The sequence below is a fragment of the Eubalaena glacialis genome, unplaced genomic scaffold, assembly GCF_028564815.1.
Source record: "Eubalaena glacialis isolate mEubGla1 unplaced genomic scaffold, mEubGla1.1.hap2.+ XY scaffold_457, whole genome shotgun sequence".
NCBI classification, from domain to species: domain Eukaryota; kingdom Metazoa; phylum Chordata; class Mammalia; order Artiodactyla; family Balaenidae; genus Eubalaena; species Eubalaena glacialis.
This window is the reverse complement of record NW_026871366.1, coordinates 69,161-85,141: the sequence shown is the minus strand read 5'-3', so window position 1 is coordinate 85,141 and position 15,981 is coordinate 69,161. Positions and strand designations below refer to the sequence as shown.

The window sequence follows — 15,981 nt, the reverse complement described above, 5'->3', positions numbered from 1 at the left end:
TGGTGTGTCATTGGGATATGTGACAGGTCGGGGATGGCACATGGAGGGGGGGTCTCGCCCTGTTGCCCAGGCTGGGGAGTAACCTGTGGCTCTGTGTTGGGCTGGACTGTCCCCGGGGTGGGGGGCGGCTTTCCCAGCTGAGCCCGGGACCTTCCTGCCGTCTGCAGGAACCCCAGGGCATCTCAGGGGCCGGGTGAGGGCAGCACTTACCTACAGGTGCTTCTGCGTCTGCCGGGGACAGGTGTCCCTCATCCCGGGGCGTCTGGGCAGTTCCTGCAGCCGCCTGCTCTGTGGTCAGGCTGCAGACTGTCCCCTCCGTAGACCCGCCCACTTGGGCATCCCCGCACACCCGACCTTGGCCCATCCTTACACAGGGTACGAGGGAGGGCCCCGTGCGTGAGCTTCGTGTTGAGTTTGGGGACTTGTGCTGCCGACGGTGACGCGGGGAGGGGTCTCCCTGTCCCTCGGGGTGGGCATCTATCTATCCTCTGTCTCATCTGAGCTGTCACGTTGTCATGACGGCGTGGGAGCGAGGTTCGTTTTCTGATTCTTCGTCTTCGTGGAAGAGTTGACCCCAGAATCGTGGCGTCCGGAGTGTGGCGAGTGGCTGTCTCAGGCTGGGTTGTGTTTCCTCATCTGTTTCCCTCGCCAACACCCCTGCCTTCACATCGGGGGTTACTCACAAGTGTCGGCAGATTCTCTGATGAGCCCGCCTTGAATCGGGGCCAACCTGGTCTCGGTCCCGAAAGCGTGTCGGGGGAGGCGGTGCTGTTCTTCTCGCCTCGTCCACTCGTCTGGGCTCGGCGCCGTGTCTGAGCCCTGGTAGGGACGGCCTGCAGCCCCCGGGCCTCAGGCTTGCTGCTGCTGCCGCGGATTCTCCCCCCTTGGGGGTTGACCCCCTGCCCCTCGCGCGCTGCGGCGGTTTCTCAGGAAGGGCCGGGACGGAGCCCCTCTCGGAGCGTGAGCGCTGGGCGGGCGTTCCCGGCCGGCACGGGTCCTTCAAGATCCAGGGCTGCGCACGGGCCAGGTGCCCAGCTTCCCCTGGACAGCCGTCGGACGCCCTTTACCCTCCCCGTCCTGCAGGGACGTGGCGACCAGCCTCCCCATTTCTGCAGTTTCTGAGATCCTCACACTCAGGTTTCACGTTAGGTTTCCTGCAGTTTGCTCCTGGGCGGGAACAGCCTCGTTTCTTCCTCGTTGTGGAGCAGCCCGAGACGTCCAGACGATCCCCAAATTCCAGGAACCGAGCGTCCAACGTTGGCGGCCACGTCGGACTCCACACGTGCCCTTCTCTCTTGGTAATGAATCGTGAGCGTCTCCCCGGTCAGCGGGTTTCCGTCCGGTCGTCGTGTTGAAAGGCTGTGACGGCGTCCGTGGACCGGAGGTGACATGGCTGGTGCGGGTGTAGCTGGATGTAGGCAGACCCTGCCCCCAGCATCTCGGCCGTGGATCAGTGGCCTCCGTGTGTGTGTGTTGCTGTGGTTCTGTGCCCCCCTCCCCGGCCCCTTGAGTGTCTCCAGCCTCAAGGGTCCCCGTTCACCTGCACAGCATCAGCCTGTGGGTCATGCTTCCCTCGACCACACGCCTGTTTCCCGGGACCCTGTCATTATTTTGCCTCTGGGGGAGGCGAAGGTGGGGAGGCTCTTCCGGATTCTTCTCTGGATTGTCTTGAACCTGGGTCACCTGGGGAGGGGGCTCTGCCCTGCTGTCTTGGTTGACAACCTGATCCAGACACCGGCCCACTCCCCTGAAGTATGGGGGCCGGGGGAGGCCCCAGGCAGGTCTGGGGTCCAAACCCCTGCAGCTCAGCTCAGACCTGGGTCACAAGCCTGTGGGTGTGGCCACGGTGCACAGAGGTTTTCCAGCCTCTGTTGGGGATGAGGAGCCCCACACCCTTCCCCTGGAAGGAAAGGGGGTGTCAAGGCCACGATGGCTTCTCTTGGTAAAACATGCAGATACGGATCCCCAGAGCTGGGACACCGCCTCCTCCCACCCCTGCAGGTTCACCCGGACCCTGGCATATTGGGTGCCCCCAGACCGCCCACCCCTGCACATGGGAGGGCCCCCTGACCCTGCACTGGGAAGGTCTCTCAGACCCCTGCACATGGGAGGTGCCCCCTGACACCCCCGCGCGTCCTTGGACACATACGGCCTGGGCAGCGACGCCACTGAGTGCATTTGCGTCCCCTGCTACTCCACGGGCTGCTGGCTCACAGCCTGGTGCTCACGCCACCCACCGGGTGCACAGGTACGCTTAGGTCCCGCCCCTCTGCCTGAGCCCCGCCCACTTCTCTGAGCTCCGGTTCCCCCCATCAGAGCTCTGCCAAGTCCTGAGCCCCGCCCACCTCTGGCCCCGCCCCAGCAGTCCCGCCCCTCCTCTGGACCCACCCCGTCTCTAAGCCTCACCCCTCCACCTGAGCCACGCCCACTTCTCTCAGCTCTGTCCTGAGCCCCGCCCACACCTGGCCCCACCCACACTGGCCCCGCCCTCGGGCCCATGCCTGTATAAGCCCCGCCCTCTCCCTGAGCCCCGCCCCCAGGGATGGGCAGGCCTTCGCCTTCCCGGAGGCCCGAGGCCCCGGAGCCCCAGGCGAAGGACGGAAAGACAGAGGCCAGCGCGTCCCCAACCTCGGCGTCCTGCTCCTGCTCGCCCAGTTCCGCAGGATCCTGGCAGAGCGTGAGTGCCCGGCCCGCGCTGTGGTGAGGAGGGCCGGGGGGATTCCCGCGGGGCAGGGCGCTCCCCCGCCCCCGAGCCTCCGTGTCCCCGCACGGCGTCCTCGCCGCTGTGAGCGTGGGGAGGGGGCACAGGTGGGCTCCTGGGGGGTCCCCTCCCCCGTCCCCGACCCCATCCAGGTACCCTGTTGCTGCAGGCTCGCCCACTTGTGGGACTTCATCCCCGAGGGCGTGCAGGCCTTGGGGGAGGGGGACGCGGAGCCTGTCGACAACCCGTTGCCGCCCCCAAGGGGTCTGTGGGGAGGTGGGGGGGCGGGGGGTGAGAGGCGGGCGTCCTCAGAACAGGGAGCGGCCTCGGCTGGGGAAGCAGCAGCCCTGCTGTGCCACCGCGGCTGACGACTCTTGCCACTGCAGAGCTGCCCGTGGGGACGAGCTCCACCTGGACCCCCTGGCCGGCACGGAACCCAGAACCGTCTGCAGGGTCCCCAGTCCAGCAGGTGAGGCGTCCCCTGTGTTGTGGGTACTGGGGGGCAGCGAGGGAGCAGGTGGGACTCTGCAGCCGCTGGTGTCTCCCAGGTGAGACCTGAGCCCAGCTTGGGGATGGGAGGGGCCCCTGTGCAGTCAGCACCGGGGATCCAGGCCCTGGTCCCAGTGACCCAGGGCCACCGTGTGCACCATCACCTGCGGCTGGCCGGTTGTCCGGTGGCCCAGGCCCCGCTGAGCCACCCCAGGTGCTCTGATACCCCAGGTGTAGACTGGGGCTCGCTCGGGAGCCTCAGACGTGCGCCCAGGCCCGCGTGGCTCAGGCCACTGGGTCGGGGGCGCCCTGGGGTCCTGGCGTCCCTCCTGACTCTGGGCTGGGGCAGTGCTGCCGGAGCCCCGGTGAGTGTGGGCCTGGGACGGCCCTTTAGGAGCAGAGGTGCCCCCCTCCGAGGCACCTTGTGCAGACCCCGCGTGGTCAGTGCACCAGCCCGGGGGGGGCTCTGGGCGGGAGTGCGGCTGGCCTTGCCCCCGGCTGTCTTCACAGCCCCAACAGCTGTGGCAGGTGAGGGTTCCCCATCTGCCTTCTGGGCACTTGCCAAACTGTCCCTAACTGAGTGGGAACCACCCTGTGGGCGGCCGGGCTGACCTCTGGCCCCGTGTTTGTCGGTCCCGGGCCCTAACGTTTGTGCATCCGTCCACGTGTCCTGAGCACCTGTCCTGTCTGTCTGTCCGCAGGGCGGGTCTGACTGAAGGCGAGCCACACCCGCTGGAGCTCACGTTGGCAGTTCCTCCTCCATCGCCAGGTGCCCAGGGGCCAGCGTGTGCCGATGACCCAGGCCTCGGGGCCCCCAGGCTGCGGGGCGGGTGACGGGGCTGTGTGACCATCAACTGGGGAGCCGCCTGCCCACAGCCTCCTCAATGGCCAGTCGCCGTGCCCGGCTGGGAAGGCAGGTGCCAGAGCCGGCCCTGCTCCCGTCCGTGGGGCTCGGCCCTGTGTGGTCCCACGTGGTGTGGCTCTGCGGGGGCCGGCTCCTCCTCTCGCTGCCAGCCCTGCCGTGGGCGTGTCTTCTGTCCAGCGCCGCGGGCCCAGCTGCAGGGTGGACGGACTCATTCCCTGAGGTCTGCTCAGTGCCCAGACCTTAGACGACCTGTCTGTCCCTGGCCTGGGCAGGGGGACGCTCGTCGGCCACCTCCCCCTGGACACGCGGGGCCGCGCCCTCCCCTCAAGTCTCAGGTTGGTGCCGACTCAGCTGTGCCGGACCCGGGGGTGGCCCGAGCGGTGTGGAGGGTGGGCGTCGGGGCCTCCCTGTGGTGCCTGCAGGGAAGGCTCGCGCCCCGTCACGCACAGATCAGAAGTGACCGCGGGCGAGAGCGGCCACCCGGGCCCACCGTGGCTGGAGGGTCAGGCTGCGAGAGCCCCGGGGCCCAGGGCCTGGGACCTGCGCCCCCGGCTCCTTGCCCTGAGGGCCTCCACACCCTGCGGTCTCCCCGCAGTGACACCACCGTCTGTCCCCACGTCCCTCTGTGACCTGCGTTCGGAATCCCCGGCCGCTGTGTCCGTTTTTGTCCCAAGGTGAGCCTGGGGCTGAAAATCCTTAAATTCTTTATTTGAAAATACAAACGTGATCTCATAAAACGTTTTTAAACTGCTCTGCACAGCAAATAAAGCTCAACTTTACATATTCTGTACATTTACACAGAAACAGGAAAAAAAAGATGATTTGCTGACGTGGGCGCTCCCTCTGGGAGAAGCTGTGGCCAGGACAGTGGCCCCTGCGGGGGCGCCCGCGGGACGGAGGCGCCGGGGCTCCTGGAATGTTCCTGACGACCACACCCCGCCCCGAAGTCAGCGCACCTCCACGACCGCAGGCAGATCTCCTGGGGTGGCACCTGGGAGCCGCTCAGCCAGACGAGGTGAACCGTCGGCCAGACGACGCGAGTCTGGAAACACCTACACTTGGAAGCTGGACAGCGGGGCCGAGGTCGCCCTGACTGCCGGGGACACTGGGGCACATGTGTCCTCGCCGCCAGGCCGGGCTGGGGCTCTCGCGCATGCGGCAGCTCCTCTGGGGCGGGTGGGGCCCCCCTCAGTGACCGTCTCTGGCCAGCTTCTGTGCTGAATAAATAAGAACGTCTCTCCATACAAACGCACTTCACTTTCTGTAAAAGAGCTCCACAAGCACACCGTTCTGTTCCCGAGGCAGAGGCCGCGTTCACGCCCCACGGAGGCCACAGGTCATGAGGGCGGCAGGTCGTCATCCCCGCACTCGTACTCATACAGCTCGACGGCGCCCAGGCCGGTTGGCACCTCGAAGAAGGGCCTCTGGGCCAGCGGAGACCGCAGCGCGCCCAGCTTCTGGTCCACGGGGCTGAGCTCCGCCTCGTACCTGCAGGGAGGGGCTTGATGAGGACGCGGGCGGGCGCACCCCCCATCTGTGCTCCCCCACGGCCGGAGGCGCTGCTGGCAGCCCCGCGACGCGTGAGCGCAGGACCGCCACGCCGACGGTCTCCTTGCTGAGTCCTGCCTGCGGGGAAAACAGGCACGTCCCCCACCCAAACTCCTCCGGAGGGTGGGAGGAGGCACCCTCACTGTTGCAGGAGGCCGTGACCCCGATTCCAGGATGGTTGCCAGGAGGCCCACGTGACCCCGGTGCCAAAGCAGGGCACAGTGTCACAAGAAACTGCAAGTAATCGCCACAGCAGAATCCAAGAACAAACGAGAAGGCCCACATACCGTGACCCGGTTTGTCACGGGAAGGCAAGGCCGGTTCAACCACGAGAACCACGCCGTATCTGTATCGGCAGACGACAGGCGAGGAGCCACCTGGCCAAGGCAGCTGACAAAGTGCAGGATTCAGTGTCTCCGCGAACGGCAGTGAAGCGGAGTGTCCGCAGGCTGGGGAAGCACGTGGGCGGAAGCATCCCACAGCAGCGTCATGCTTCCCGGGCAGCGGGGGACTCCACACCTGACGTGGGATCAAGGCCAGGCCGTCTCCCGTCACCACTTTCATTCAGCATCGAGCTGGGTGGTAGAGGAACCACAAGATGAATAAACCATGTTTCTCTACATCACCAGTGAACTGCTGGGATGGAGACTTCAGCAGGACCTCTTCAATACTCAAGTACAAACCTCACAAAATACGTGTAAGGTCCATACACTGAAAACTACACAACACTGGCAGGAGAAGTCAGAGGCGTCTATAAAGAGTGCTTTGCGGGTCAGGAAGCTCGATGTCACTAAGGTGTCACTGTCCCCAGAGCGCTCGTTCCTTCCTCAGAGTCTCAGCTTAATATTGTGTAGAGACAAGCTTGTTCGTAAACGTCCACGTCAAAACAAAGGAACCAGAAGAGCCGACACCACGCTGAAGCATGCGGGGTCTCACCACGCAGAGGCCGGGTTACCTCGCAGCTGCAGGAAGCACAGCCGGGTGGACAGCCAGAGGCCAGCCTCACCGCTCACGGGACAGACGGTCCCGAGACCAACTCACAGGTGGTCACCCGGTCACGGTGCCAAGTCTCACCATGTAGAGACCCGGCTCAGCCCAGTAAACGTCCCCCAGGCGCTTCCTGGACAGTCAGGCCGACTCTACGGTTCTACCGGAGTGACCCAGACGATTCTAAGCAAGACCAGAGTCGGAGGCCTCGCTACGTGAGTCACTGCCGCACCCCGAGGCCACAGCAGGCGAGACGGCATTGCACTGGGGGCCAGACAGAGACGAGCGTCAACAGAACCGAAGCAGCTCACAGACCCACAGACACGGTCAACTGATTCTCAACAGAGATGCCGACCTGGTGGCCTTCCGTTCAACTGGACATCCACGTGCATAAAAAAGTAACCGGGACCAGACCCCATGCCCCGCAGGGGAGGTCACTCAGAGCAGATCACAGACCCAGCATAAAGTGGAAAACGCTGCAACTTCCAGAAGAGTCTCTGTGGCTTTGGATTAGGCAATCATTTCTTACACGTGACACCAAAGCCCAGCCCATAAAGACAAAATGACAAATGGCAGTTCATCAAAGTTCAGAGCGTCTCCTCCGTGATACACAAGGTTAGGAGAAGGAAAAGATACACCACAAACTGCGAGGAAATACAAGTCCTCTCTCTCCTGAAGGGCTTGTATCCAGAAGACGTAAAGAACCCCTGAGACTCGATCAGAAAGAAACAAATAACCCACGATGGGGAACAGACAGAAGACACGGCCCTTCACCAGAAAAGGACAACAAGGACAGCTAAAGCTGGGATGCAATCCTGCTGCACACGTCCGAGTGGCTACAATTTAAAAAACAAACCAACCGTAACCATGGCAGAGCCGGTGAGGATGTGGAGCGGCGGGAACTCACGCCCGACACCGGCGGGGACACAAAGTGGCGCAGCCACGTGAGAAGATGGGTGGGTGGCTCGTGGAGGTGACCCAGAACCTCCCACCCAGGTTCTGAGCCAGGAGACGAGCGCTTACAGCCCTACGAAACCAGCTCGCACGTCTCAACAGCGCAGCCGTCCACGCGTGCCCAGGCCCGAAGCAACGGACACCAGCGAGTAAACATCCATTGCCGGTGAGGACGCAGCCAGGTGTGAAGGGGCCCAACCTCCTGACGCGCCCAGGGACGCGCGGGGCTCTGAGAGGCCGCGTGCTGAGAGCAAAGGCGGGCGTGAAGGGGCTGGGGGATTCCACCTCTGTGACCTTCTGGAAAAGGCCAAACACCTGGACCAAAGACAGGCCCTGAGGGTGGGCGGGGTCTGGGGTGACAGGCGTGCTCACACTCCCGCCCACTCTGAACCCCCTCGGGGTGGGAGTCTGAGGACCCCTGGGCAGGCAGCGCCGCTGTCGGCAAGCTGAAGCCCCCTCCTCAGAGGCGGAGGGTGACCCTCAGGCCCCGGGCTCCACTGCCACCCGTGCACCACACACACGAGGAGCCGTGCCAGCCCCGGCCCTGGTGCCGAGCAGCCACGTCAGGGGAAGAGGCAGGTGGGGAGGCTCTGGGCGGGACCGGGTGGGGGTCCGAGTCCGTCAGGGACCCAGGCATGAACGCTGGACCCCAACTCTCCTCTACCGCAAGGCTGCTTTCAAGCCTGAGGACCAAGGCCCTGGGGGAGACGCGCAGTCCCCGGCCCCGGCCCCCCTCACCTGTCCACACCCGCCAGCCACGGGGCAGGAGGGGCGTCGTCGGCAGGCGCGCCCACTGAGCTACAACCACGCTCCCCGACGGGGCTGCCCTGCCGGCTCCCCCGGCCACCCTTCCGCAGGGCTGGGCTCTGCGCCCCTCAAGCCGCCTGCCGGTCCCACCCCCGAGGGCGAGGGAGCTCGGGAGATGGCACACGGGACCCCGGAGAACCCTGTGTGGAGCCGGGGCAGGGCCTGATTCAGCAGGAAGCCCTCCAGGGGCCGGGGCGGCGTGAGGCCGGGTGGTCGGGAGCAGGGTGAGCGCCCGGGGACAGGGCGGGGGGCTGCGGGCCCGGCCTCCATGGGTCCCTGTCCCCGGGGTGGGGCGGCGGCACGTGAAGCAGAGCAGGCGTCTCTTGCCTCCAGGCTCCTCGGGCTGTGACACGGGGGGAGTGTCCCCGTCCCCCGAGCTGGCCGTCCCCGCGTCCCGGGCCCCCGTCCCCCCACCCCGTGTCCCGGGCCCCCGTCCCCCCCAGCTGTCCGTCCCCACGTCCCGGGCCCCCGTCTCCACACCTGCGTCCCCGCATCCCGGGCCCCCGTTCCCCCCAGCTGGCCGTCCCCGCATCCCGGGTCCCCGTCCCCCCCAGCTGGCCGTCCCCGCGTCCCGGGCCCCCGTGTCCCCGCCGCGCCCTTACTCGTCCTCCCAGGGCTCCCCCACGGCCTCCTCAGCCACCAGGATGTCGTACTCCTCGGCGGCGTACCTCTCCCAGTCGGACATCTCGGGGCCCTCGCTCTCGCTGTCCTGCGGGAAACACGCGCGTCGTGTCACCCGGGGGGGGAGGGGAGGGGGAGGGGACCCGGAGGTGCCCACGCGCCCCGCCCCCCGCGCCCCCCCAGGCGCCCCCCCACCCCCCGCTCACCCTGAACAGGGAGACCTGCTCTCTCTGCTCGTGGTCCAGGTACTTCTCGATGTTGAAGAAGGTGTCGAAGAAGACGCTGGCCAGCTTGCACCTCTTCAGGTCGTGAAGCGTGATCCTCCCTGCGGGCAGGGGCGGCACGTGAGCTCACGCAGCTCCCACGTGCGCCCAGGAGCCGCGTCCCCTCCATGCGTGCGTAACGACGCGCCTCAGGACCCGGCGCCCCCTGCCGCGAACCAGGCCACGGGTGTGGGCAGAAGCCCGAGGGAGGGGGCGGTCGGGAGACAGGGCCCGACGCAGTGAGGGCCGCGCGCGAGTCACCTGAGGGCGGGACCCGAGCTGCCCTGGACCCGCGGACACGGGGCAGGAGCCCCCAGCCAGGGCAGGAAGGCCCAGGACACCGTGGCCCCCAGTGACGACACCTGAGACCAGGGCCCAGGACACGGACGCACGACACCGACTGAGACGGGTGGGTCCGGGCAGAGCCAGCCTCTGACCCTGGAAGGTGTCCTGGGCGCCCCTGGATGGACGCACCTGGTGGGCTCCCGGCTCCCACACCCACCAAACACAGCCCGGAGGCCCCAGCACAGGGCCGGACGAGGGGGAGCCGAGGGCGGGGGGCCCTCTGAAGTGCCCACACCGGGCGTCCCGGGCTTGGGCTCCCCACGTGGGCCGTGAAGGAGCACAGGCACAGGGCCATGGGGTCGCGGGACCCCCTCCCCCGGGGGTGTCCCTGTCTCACTGGGGGATCCCGCCCCCCGGCATCACCTTCGCTCTGAGGCTTCACCAGGTCCAGCATCTGGCACAGGCAGTCCTCAAAGGGCAGGGCCTCGATGGCCATGCTGTCCAGCCGCTGGCACTGCTCCTCATAGAAGTACTCCAGCTCGTACATGGACAGCACCCCGTCCCCATCCAGGTCCATGCAGCGGAACCAGTACTCAATGCTGTGACACCGGGCCACGGTCAGCATGGCCGCCCAGCACGGACCCCAGCACCCGGGGACGCCTCCCCCAGTGCGAGCCCCGCCTGGGACAGACGCCACCACCCGGGGACGCCTCCCCCAGTGCGAGCCCCGCCTGGGACAGACGCCACCACCGGGGGACCCCTCCCCCAGTGCGAGCCCCGCCTGGGACAGACGCCACCACCGGGGGACCCCTCCCCCAGTGCGAGCCCCGCCTGGGACAGACGCCACCACCCGGGGACCCCTCCCCCAGTGCGAGCCCTGCCTGTGTCTGACCTTGCCCAGGTGGATCACGGCGGGGGGGGGGGCGCCCTCGCTCGGGGGTGACCACCAGCCCCTGCTTCTAAGTGTTCTAGCAAGTGGAGCAAAGAGCAGCTGCCAGATACTCACCTGGTCGGGGTTTTCTTGTCTTCCTCGGAGATCAAGAACCAGACAAAGTCAGCGTAGCTTATTTTTCCTTCTTTCTGCACTTTTTTCCCTCTGGATTCAGGGCCGGAACCGAGAGACAAAGACTGCGTCAGGCAGCAGCGGCCTGAGGCGGGGTCCCAGCCCACCTCCCCCGGGGCGTGGGGAACCCTGCACCCGGCCCAGTCCTGCACCCTTGCTTCCTACTCGGGACAAGGCCTGAGAGAGACCACGTGACCCGGAGGAGGGTCCCTGGGGCCCAGCTGGGGCAGGAGCAGCCGCCGTGGTCACAGCCGCCTCACAGCCTCAGGGGCAGGGGCCTGTGTCGCCCGACTCACGACCTCGTGGCAAAGGTGTGTACACGTGTCCCTAACTCACGACCTCATGTGACAATGGCGTGTCCCTTACATGTGACCTCATGTGAGTGGCATGTGTCCCCGACTCGCGACCTCGTGTAACAAAGGTGTGTACGCGTGTCCCTAACTCACGACCTCATGTGACGATGGCACGCACTCCCAGAGCATGGCCACCTCACATCAGGAGCAAATGAGTCAGACCCGGATGCGCGTGCGGAACGTCAGCCCAAACCCTGACAAGACCGGCTGGGCGGCTGGGACGCACCGCGTCACGGCTCCGGAGAAGATCCTCTCGATCATCTTGGTGGATATGGCTGCAAAAGAGGAAGCCGGCCGTGAGCCCCGCACGCTGCTCCTGGCCCAGCGCCGCAGCCGTGCAGGTGGCCGGGCGGGCTCAGGTCTGAAGGCCGAGACCCGAGCCCAGTCAGGCGGAACCCTCGGGACCGAACCTCCTGCTCCCGGCCTCCCTCAGCGCTGCCCGGCACGTTCCAGTGCAGAACCTGAGCCCAGGGCAAAGCAGAGTGAAGAGCTGGCCCAGGAGCCCCAAGAGAGAGCGGGCGGTGAAGGGCAGGACGCACACGTCCACCCTCTCGGAGGCTCTGCCTCCAAACACTCAGTTGTTGTGATCAGCACACAAATGCATCCAACCCGCCGGCAACTAAGAGGATGGAAGAGTGAAAGACACCAAATCAGTCGGCTGGGGTTCCATAATGAAACACCGCAGACGGGGCAGCTTAAACGGCACACGTTATTTCTCCCCCGGTCCCGGAGGCTGGAGTCTGAGATCCAAGGGTCAGCAGGACTGGTCCCTCCCGAGGCCTCTCTCCTGGGCGTGTAGACGGCCCTCTCCTCCCTGTGTCCTCACAGGGCTGTCCCTCTGTGTGTGTCTGGGTCCTGATCTCCTCTTCTTATAAGGACACCAGTCCTATGGGATCAGGACCCACCCTAGTGACCTCATTTTACCTTCATCTCCTCTTTAAAGACCCCATCTCCAAATAGAGTCACATCCTGAGGTCCCGGGGGTCAGGGCTTCATCGTGTAAATTTTGGGGACACTTTTCAGCCCATACCCAAGATCTATAACCACAAAAATGGGGAAATAAAGACAAAGTGTCTTTTCCCCCAAATCATCCTGCCTCAATGAAAGTCACCTCTAATGGGAAATGACCGGATGGTGTCAGAGGCTGAACAGTGTTTCTCAGAAAGACATGTCCACGTCCTGACTCCTGGTCTGTGAACGGGACCTTATATGGAAACAGGGTCTCTGCAGAAGTGATGCAGTGAAAGGGTCTGAGATGAGGTGGCCTCCTGGATGAGAGTGGCCCTACATCCAATGACAGGGTCCTTCTAAGAGACAGAAGAGGAGAGACCCAGACACAGAGGAGAAGCCACGTGAAAACAGAGGCGGAGACGGGAGGGATGCGGCCACAAGCCCAGGGACGCCTGGAGCCCCCCGGAGCTGGAAGAGGCAGGAAGGACCCTCCCCTGGAGCCTCTGGAGGGAGCGCGGCCCTGGGACACCTTGACCTCAGATGTCTGGTCCCCAGGGCTAGGGGAGGATGGATTTTAAGCCCCCGATTTGCGGTCATCCGATACAGCTGCCTCAGGAAGCCCCTCCTGGATGACAGTCCTTCATAAATGCGTTGATTTTGGACCTCTGGCCTCAGAACTGGGAGGATCATTTCCTGTTCTTTGAGGGTCCCCCCCCACCCCGCCATGACGACAGCCCCAGGGAACTGGACAGCTGACTCAGACTCACTGCCACGACCGGCAATCCGAGACCAGAACCCACTCGTCCGTGGGACATGGGACAGGTCAGCTCTGCCCCTCTGCCCGTTCCTTTCCACGACGTAAGGAGGAGCCCTGCCACCTCTCGTGCAGGACCTGGTAGGTTAGGAAGCGGCAGATGGAAGGGGAGGGACGCATCACGGCACTCACGTCCACAGCTGGGGGACTGCCCGAAGCCACCCAGTGTCCTGTGCTGGCCGCAAGACCACGGTCCCCACAGTCAGTCGTGTCTCCAGGACAGACGAGGCCACAACGCCACCAGCCCTGCCTGGTGACAAAGCCCCAACACCGGCCCCACGAGACGCCCTGACGTGAGACCTCGACGGGGTGGACACAGGGACACAGGGATGTGGGCACCAGGAGAGGGTCGTGGGGACGGGCGGGGACAGGTGACCCCTGATCTGGGGAACCACGTGCCGGCCACCACGGGTCTGCGCCTGGAGCTATTCCCGAGATCACAGAAGGAGTTGGAGTTGAGACCAGGCGTCAAATTTAGGGACGGAGTTGAGAGAGACCCACGTCTCTCTCCACACGCCAGCGTTCACAAGGCCAGTCCGAGAGATATAGCAAGCAGACAGTGCCCCAGGGAGCTCACGTCCGGGCCCCGTCGACCACAGACAAAACCCACACCCTGAGGATTCAGAAATTCGGTTGTGCGTGTGGGTACGTGAACAATCCGTTACGTGAAAACGTGCAGTCTTAAGAAAATTGTTTCTAAAACTAAGAACCCACGGCGCACTTAAATTCCGGCCCACTCTGTGTACCCTGAAAATGTGACTTCTTGTCACGGGAGATGGGAGGTGATAGTTTTCTCTCATCAAAGAAGCATTGACACTGGATTCCCCCCTGCTGCTCCCCAACTGTGAGAGGCCGGAGTGCAACCTGTCAGGACTTTCTGTGGTGAGAAGGCACGGAAGCTCACAGTCTAACCCAGAAGCCAGAAGTGAAACCTCTCAGAGAACCGCGTCTCCGCTCCGCCGTTCCCTCCCCTCAGGACGACTCCCGGGGGCCCGCCGCCGCCGTCCCACCCGCCCCGGCCCCAGTGGCCCCGAGCTGGAATTTGGCCTCAGGACGGTGCCCAGAGCCGCCCACGCAGACAGGGCACCGTCCACTCCGCAGACGGGCCGCTCGAGGCCCCGACACAGAGCAGGAAGCCGCGGGAGGAGGGAGGGAGCGAGGGGAACGCTGCCGAGAGATACAGCATATGGGAACAGTTTGCTCATCTATGGGAACAGGTGCTGGGGGCTCAGGGCGGCACCCAGACTGGCCCACGCCGGGGCTCATCATGAGACCTGGCGTGAAATGACGGGTGGGGTGGCCCCCAAATACTTGAGGACAAATGGAGGAGAGGTGGGGTGGGGAGAGCGGGGGGACGGACGGACGCAGCCTGTGTGGGGCAGCCGCTACCTCTGCTCAGGACGGGGGCTCCACGCCCCCCAGAGAGCGCCTCCACCAACGGCAGGACCTGTGCGTCCCGGTCCCCGCGGGTCCCGTGCTGTGTCCCATGTCTGCCCCGACCCCCATGTGCCCTGTGCTGTGTCCCGTGTCTGCTCCATTCCCACGTGTCCTGTGTCCGCCCTGGTCCCCATGTGTCCTGTGCCGTGTCCCATGTCTGCCCCGGTCCCCACGTGTCCTGTGCCGTGTCCCGTGTCTGCCCCGGTCCCCATGTGTCCTGTGCCGTGTCCCGTGTCTGCCCCGGTCCCCATGTGTCCTGTGCCGTGTCCCGTGTCTGCCCCGGTCCCCAGGGTCCTGTGCCGTGTCCCGTGTCTGCCCCGGTCCCCAGGGTCCTGTGCCGTGTCCCGTGTCTGCCCCGGTCCCCGTGTGTCCTGTGCCATGTCCCGTGTCTGCCCCGGTCCCCGTGCATCCTGTGCCGTGTCCCATGTCCGCCCCAGTCCCCATGCGTCCTGTGCCGTGTCCCGTGTCCGCCCCTGTCCCCGTGTATCCTGTATCCACCCCGTTCCCCGTGTGTCCTGTGCCGTGTCCCGTGTCCGCCCTGGTCCCCGTGCGTCCTGTGCCGTGTCCCGTGTCCGCCCCGGTCCCTGTGTGTCCTGTGCCATGTCCCGTGTCTGCCCCGGTCCCCGTGCGTCCTGTGCTGTGTCCCATGTCCGCCCCGGTCCCCGTGCATCCTGTGCTGTGTCCCATGTCCGCCCCGGTCCCCATGCGTCCTGTGCCGTGTCCCGTGTCCGCCCCTGTCCCCGTGTATCCTGTGTCCACCCCGTTCCCCGTGTCCGCCCCGGTCCCCGTGCGTCCTGTGCCGTGTCCGCCCCGGTCCCCGTGTGTCCTGTGCCGTGTCCCGTGTCTGTCCCGGTCCCCGTGTGTCCTGTGCCATGTCCCGTGTCTGCCCCGGTCCCCAAGGTCCTGTGCCGTGTCCCGTGTCCGCCCCGGTCCCCATGCGTCCCGTGCCGTGTCCCGTGTCCGCCCCGGTCCCCGTGCGTCCCGTGCCGTGTCCCGCGTCCGCCCCGGTCCCCGTGCGTCCCATGCCGCGTCCCCGCCGCCCGCCGGCCGCGCCCTCACCGTGGTCGCTGTGCCGGGCCAGGTCCTGCGCGTCAATGAGCAGGTCGTGGTCCGTGTCCAGCTCCCAGAACTTGCAGTAGATGACGTAGAAGTGCTCGTAAGAGAAGAACTCGGTCAGCTGATTGATGTCCGCCTCGTCTTCCAGAAGCGCCACATTCTACCAGGACAGACCCAGAAGACCGCTGCCAGGCACCTCCGGCTGCAGCGTGGAGACAGGCCTCCCGCGGGTGGGAACCCCCCCGCCCCTCCGCCCCCCGCCCCCAGGAGTCTCACGTCGTGAGGGTGGAGGGTCAGCGCTGGTGGAGACCTGCTTGAGGGCTGGGAGCCCAGCACGCAGGTCGGGGAGCACCGGTCAGGGCCCCGAGACTGCAGCACGGAGCAGCCCAAGCACGTACGCTCTCGTGGCTGGGGGCTCCTGACGCGAGCGGGTCAGCCCCACCCTTGTTGACACGCACAGGTCCACAGAACCCGGGTGCACCCGCTCCCCAGAGGGCAGGGCCGTGCCTCCGGGATGGACGAGGGGAAAGGAAGGGTACACGATGAACGGAAGAAGAAAAAGGGTGGGCGGATGCATAAAGGAAAGGAAGGAAAATGAATGGATGATGGACGAGTCGGGGGATGAGGAATGGATGACGGTGGAGGGACGGAAGGTGGGTGGGGTAATGATGACAGATGGGCAGATGAATGGGGTGACCGCGGATAAGCTAGGTGCTGGGTGGAGGGATGGAGAGTGGGTGGGTGGAGGGAGGGGGATGGAGGATGGGAGAGTGGACAAAGGGATGAT

The 15,981-nt window shown here is 65.4% G+C and overlaps 1 protein-coding gene across 5 annotated transcripts in view; it reads right to left on the bottom strand.

Moving 5' to 3' along the window:
- Nucleotides 1-4,746: 4,746 nt before the first annotated feature.
- Nucleotides 4,747-15,981, bottom strand: part of LOC133083659 (serine/threonine-protein phosphatase 2A regulatory subunit B'' subunit beta) — a 67,147-nt gene continuing 55,912 nt past the window's right edge. For 3 of the 5 annotated variants that reach the window (XM_061179761.1, XM_061179764.1, XM_061179763.1), the window contains exons 7-13: nt 15,198-15,354; nt 11,163-11,211; nt 10,527-10,616; nt 9,944-10,119; nt 9,179-9,297; nt 8,954-9,060; nt 4,747-5,543 (exon numbers count right to left, since the gene is read on the bottom strand). In XM_061179761.1, coding sequence (XP_061035744.1) covers nt 5,393-5,543; nt 8,954-9,060; nt 9,179-9,297; nt 9,944-10,119; nt 10,527-10,616; nt 11,163-11,211; nt 15,198-15,354 — 849 coding nt within the window. In that variant the 3' untranslated portion in view covers nt 4,747-5,392. Of the gene's footprint in view, nt 5,544-5,890; nt 6,179-8,953; nt 9,061-9,178; nt 9,298-9,943; nt 10,120-10,526; nt 10,617-11,162; nt 11,212-15,197; nt 15,355-15,981 lie in introns of all 5 variants that reach the window. The other 2 variants (XR_009699218.1, XM_061179762.1) reach the window with 2 other exon arrangements.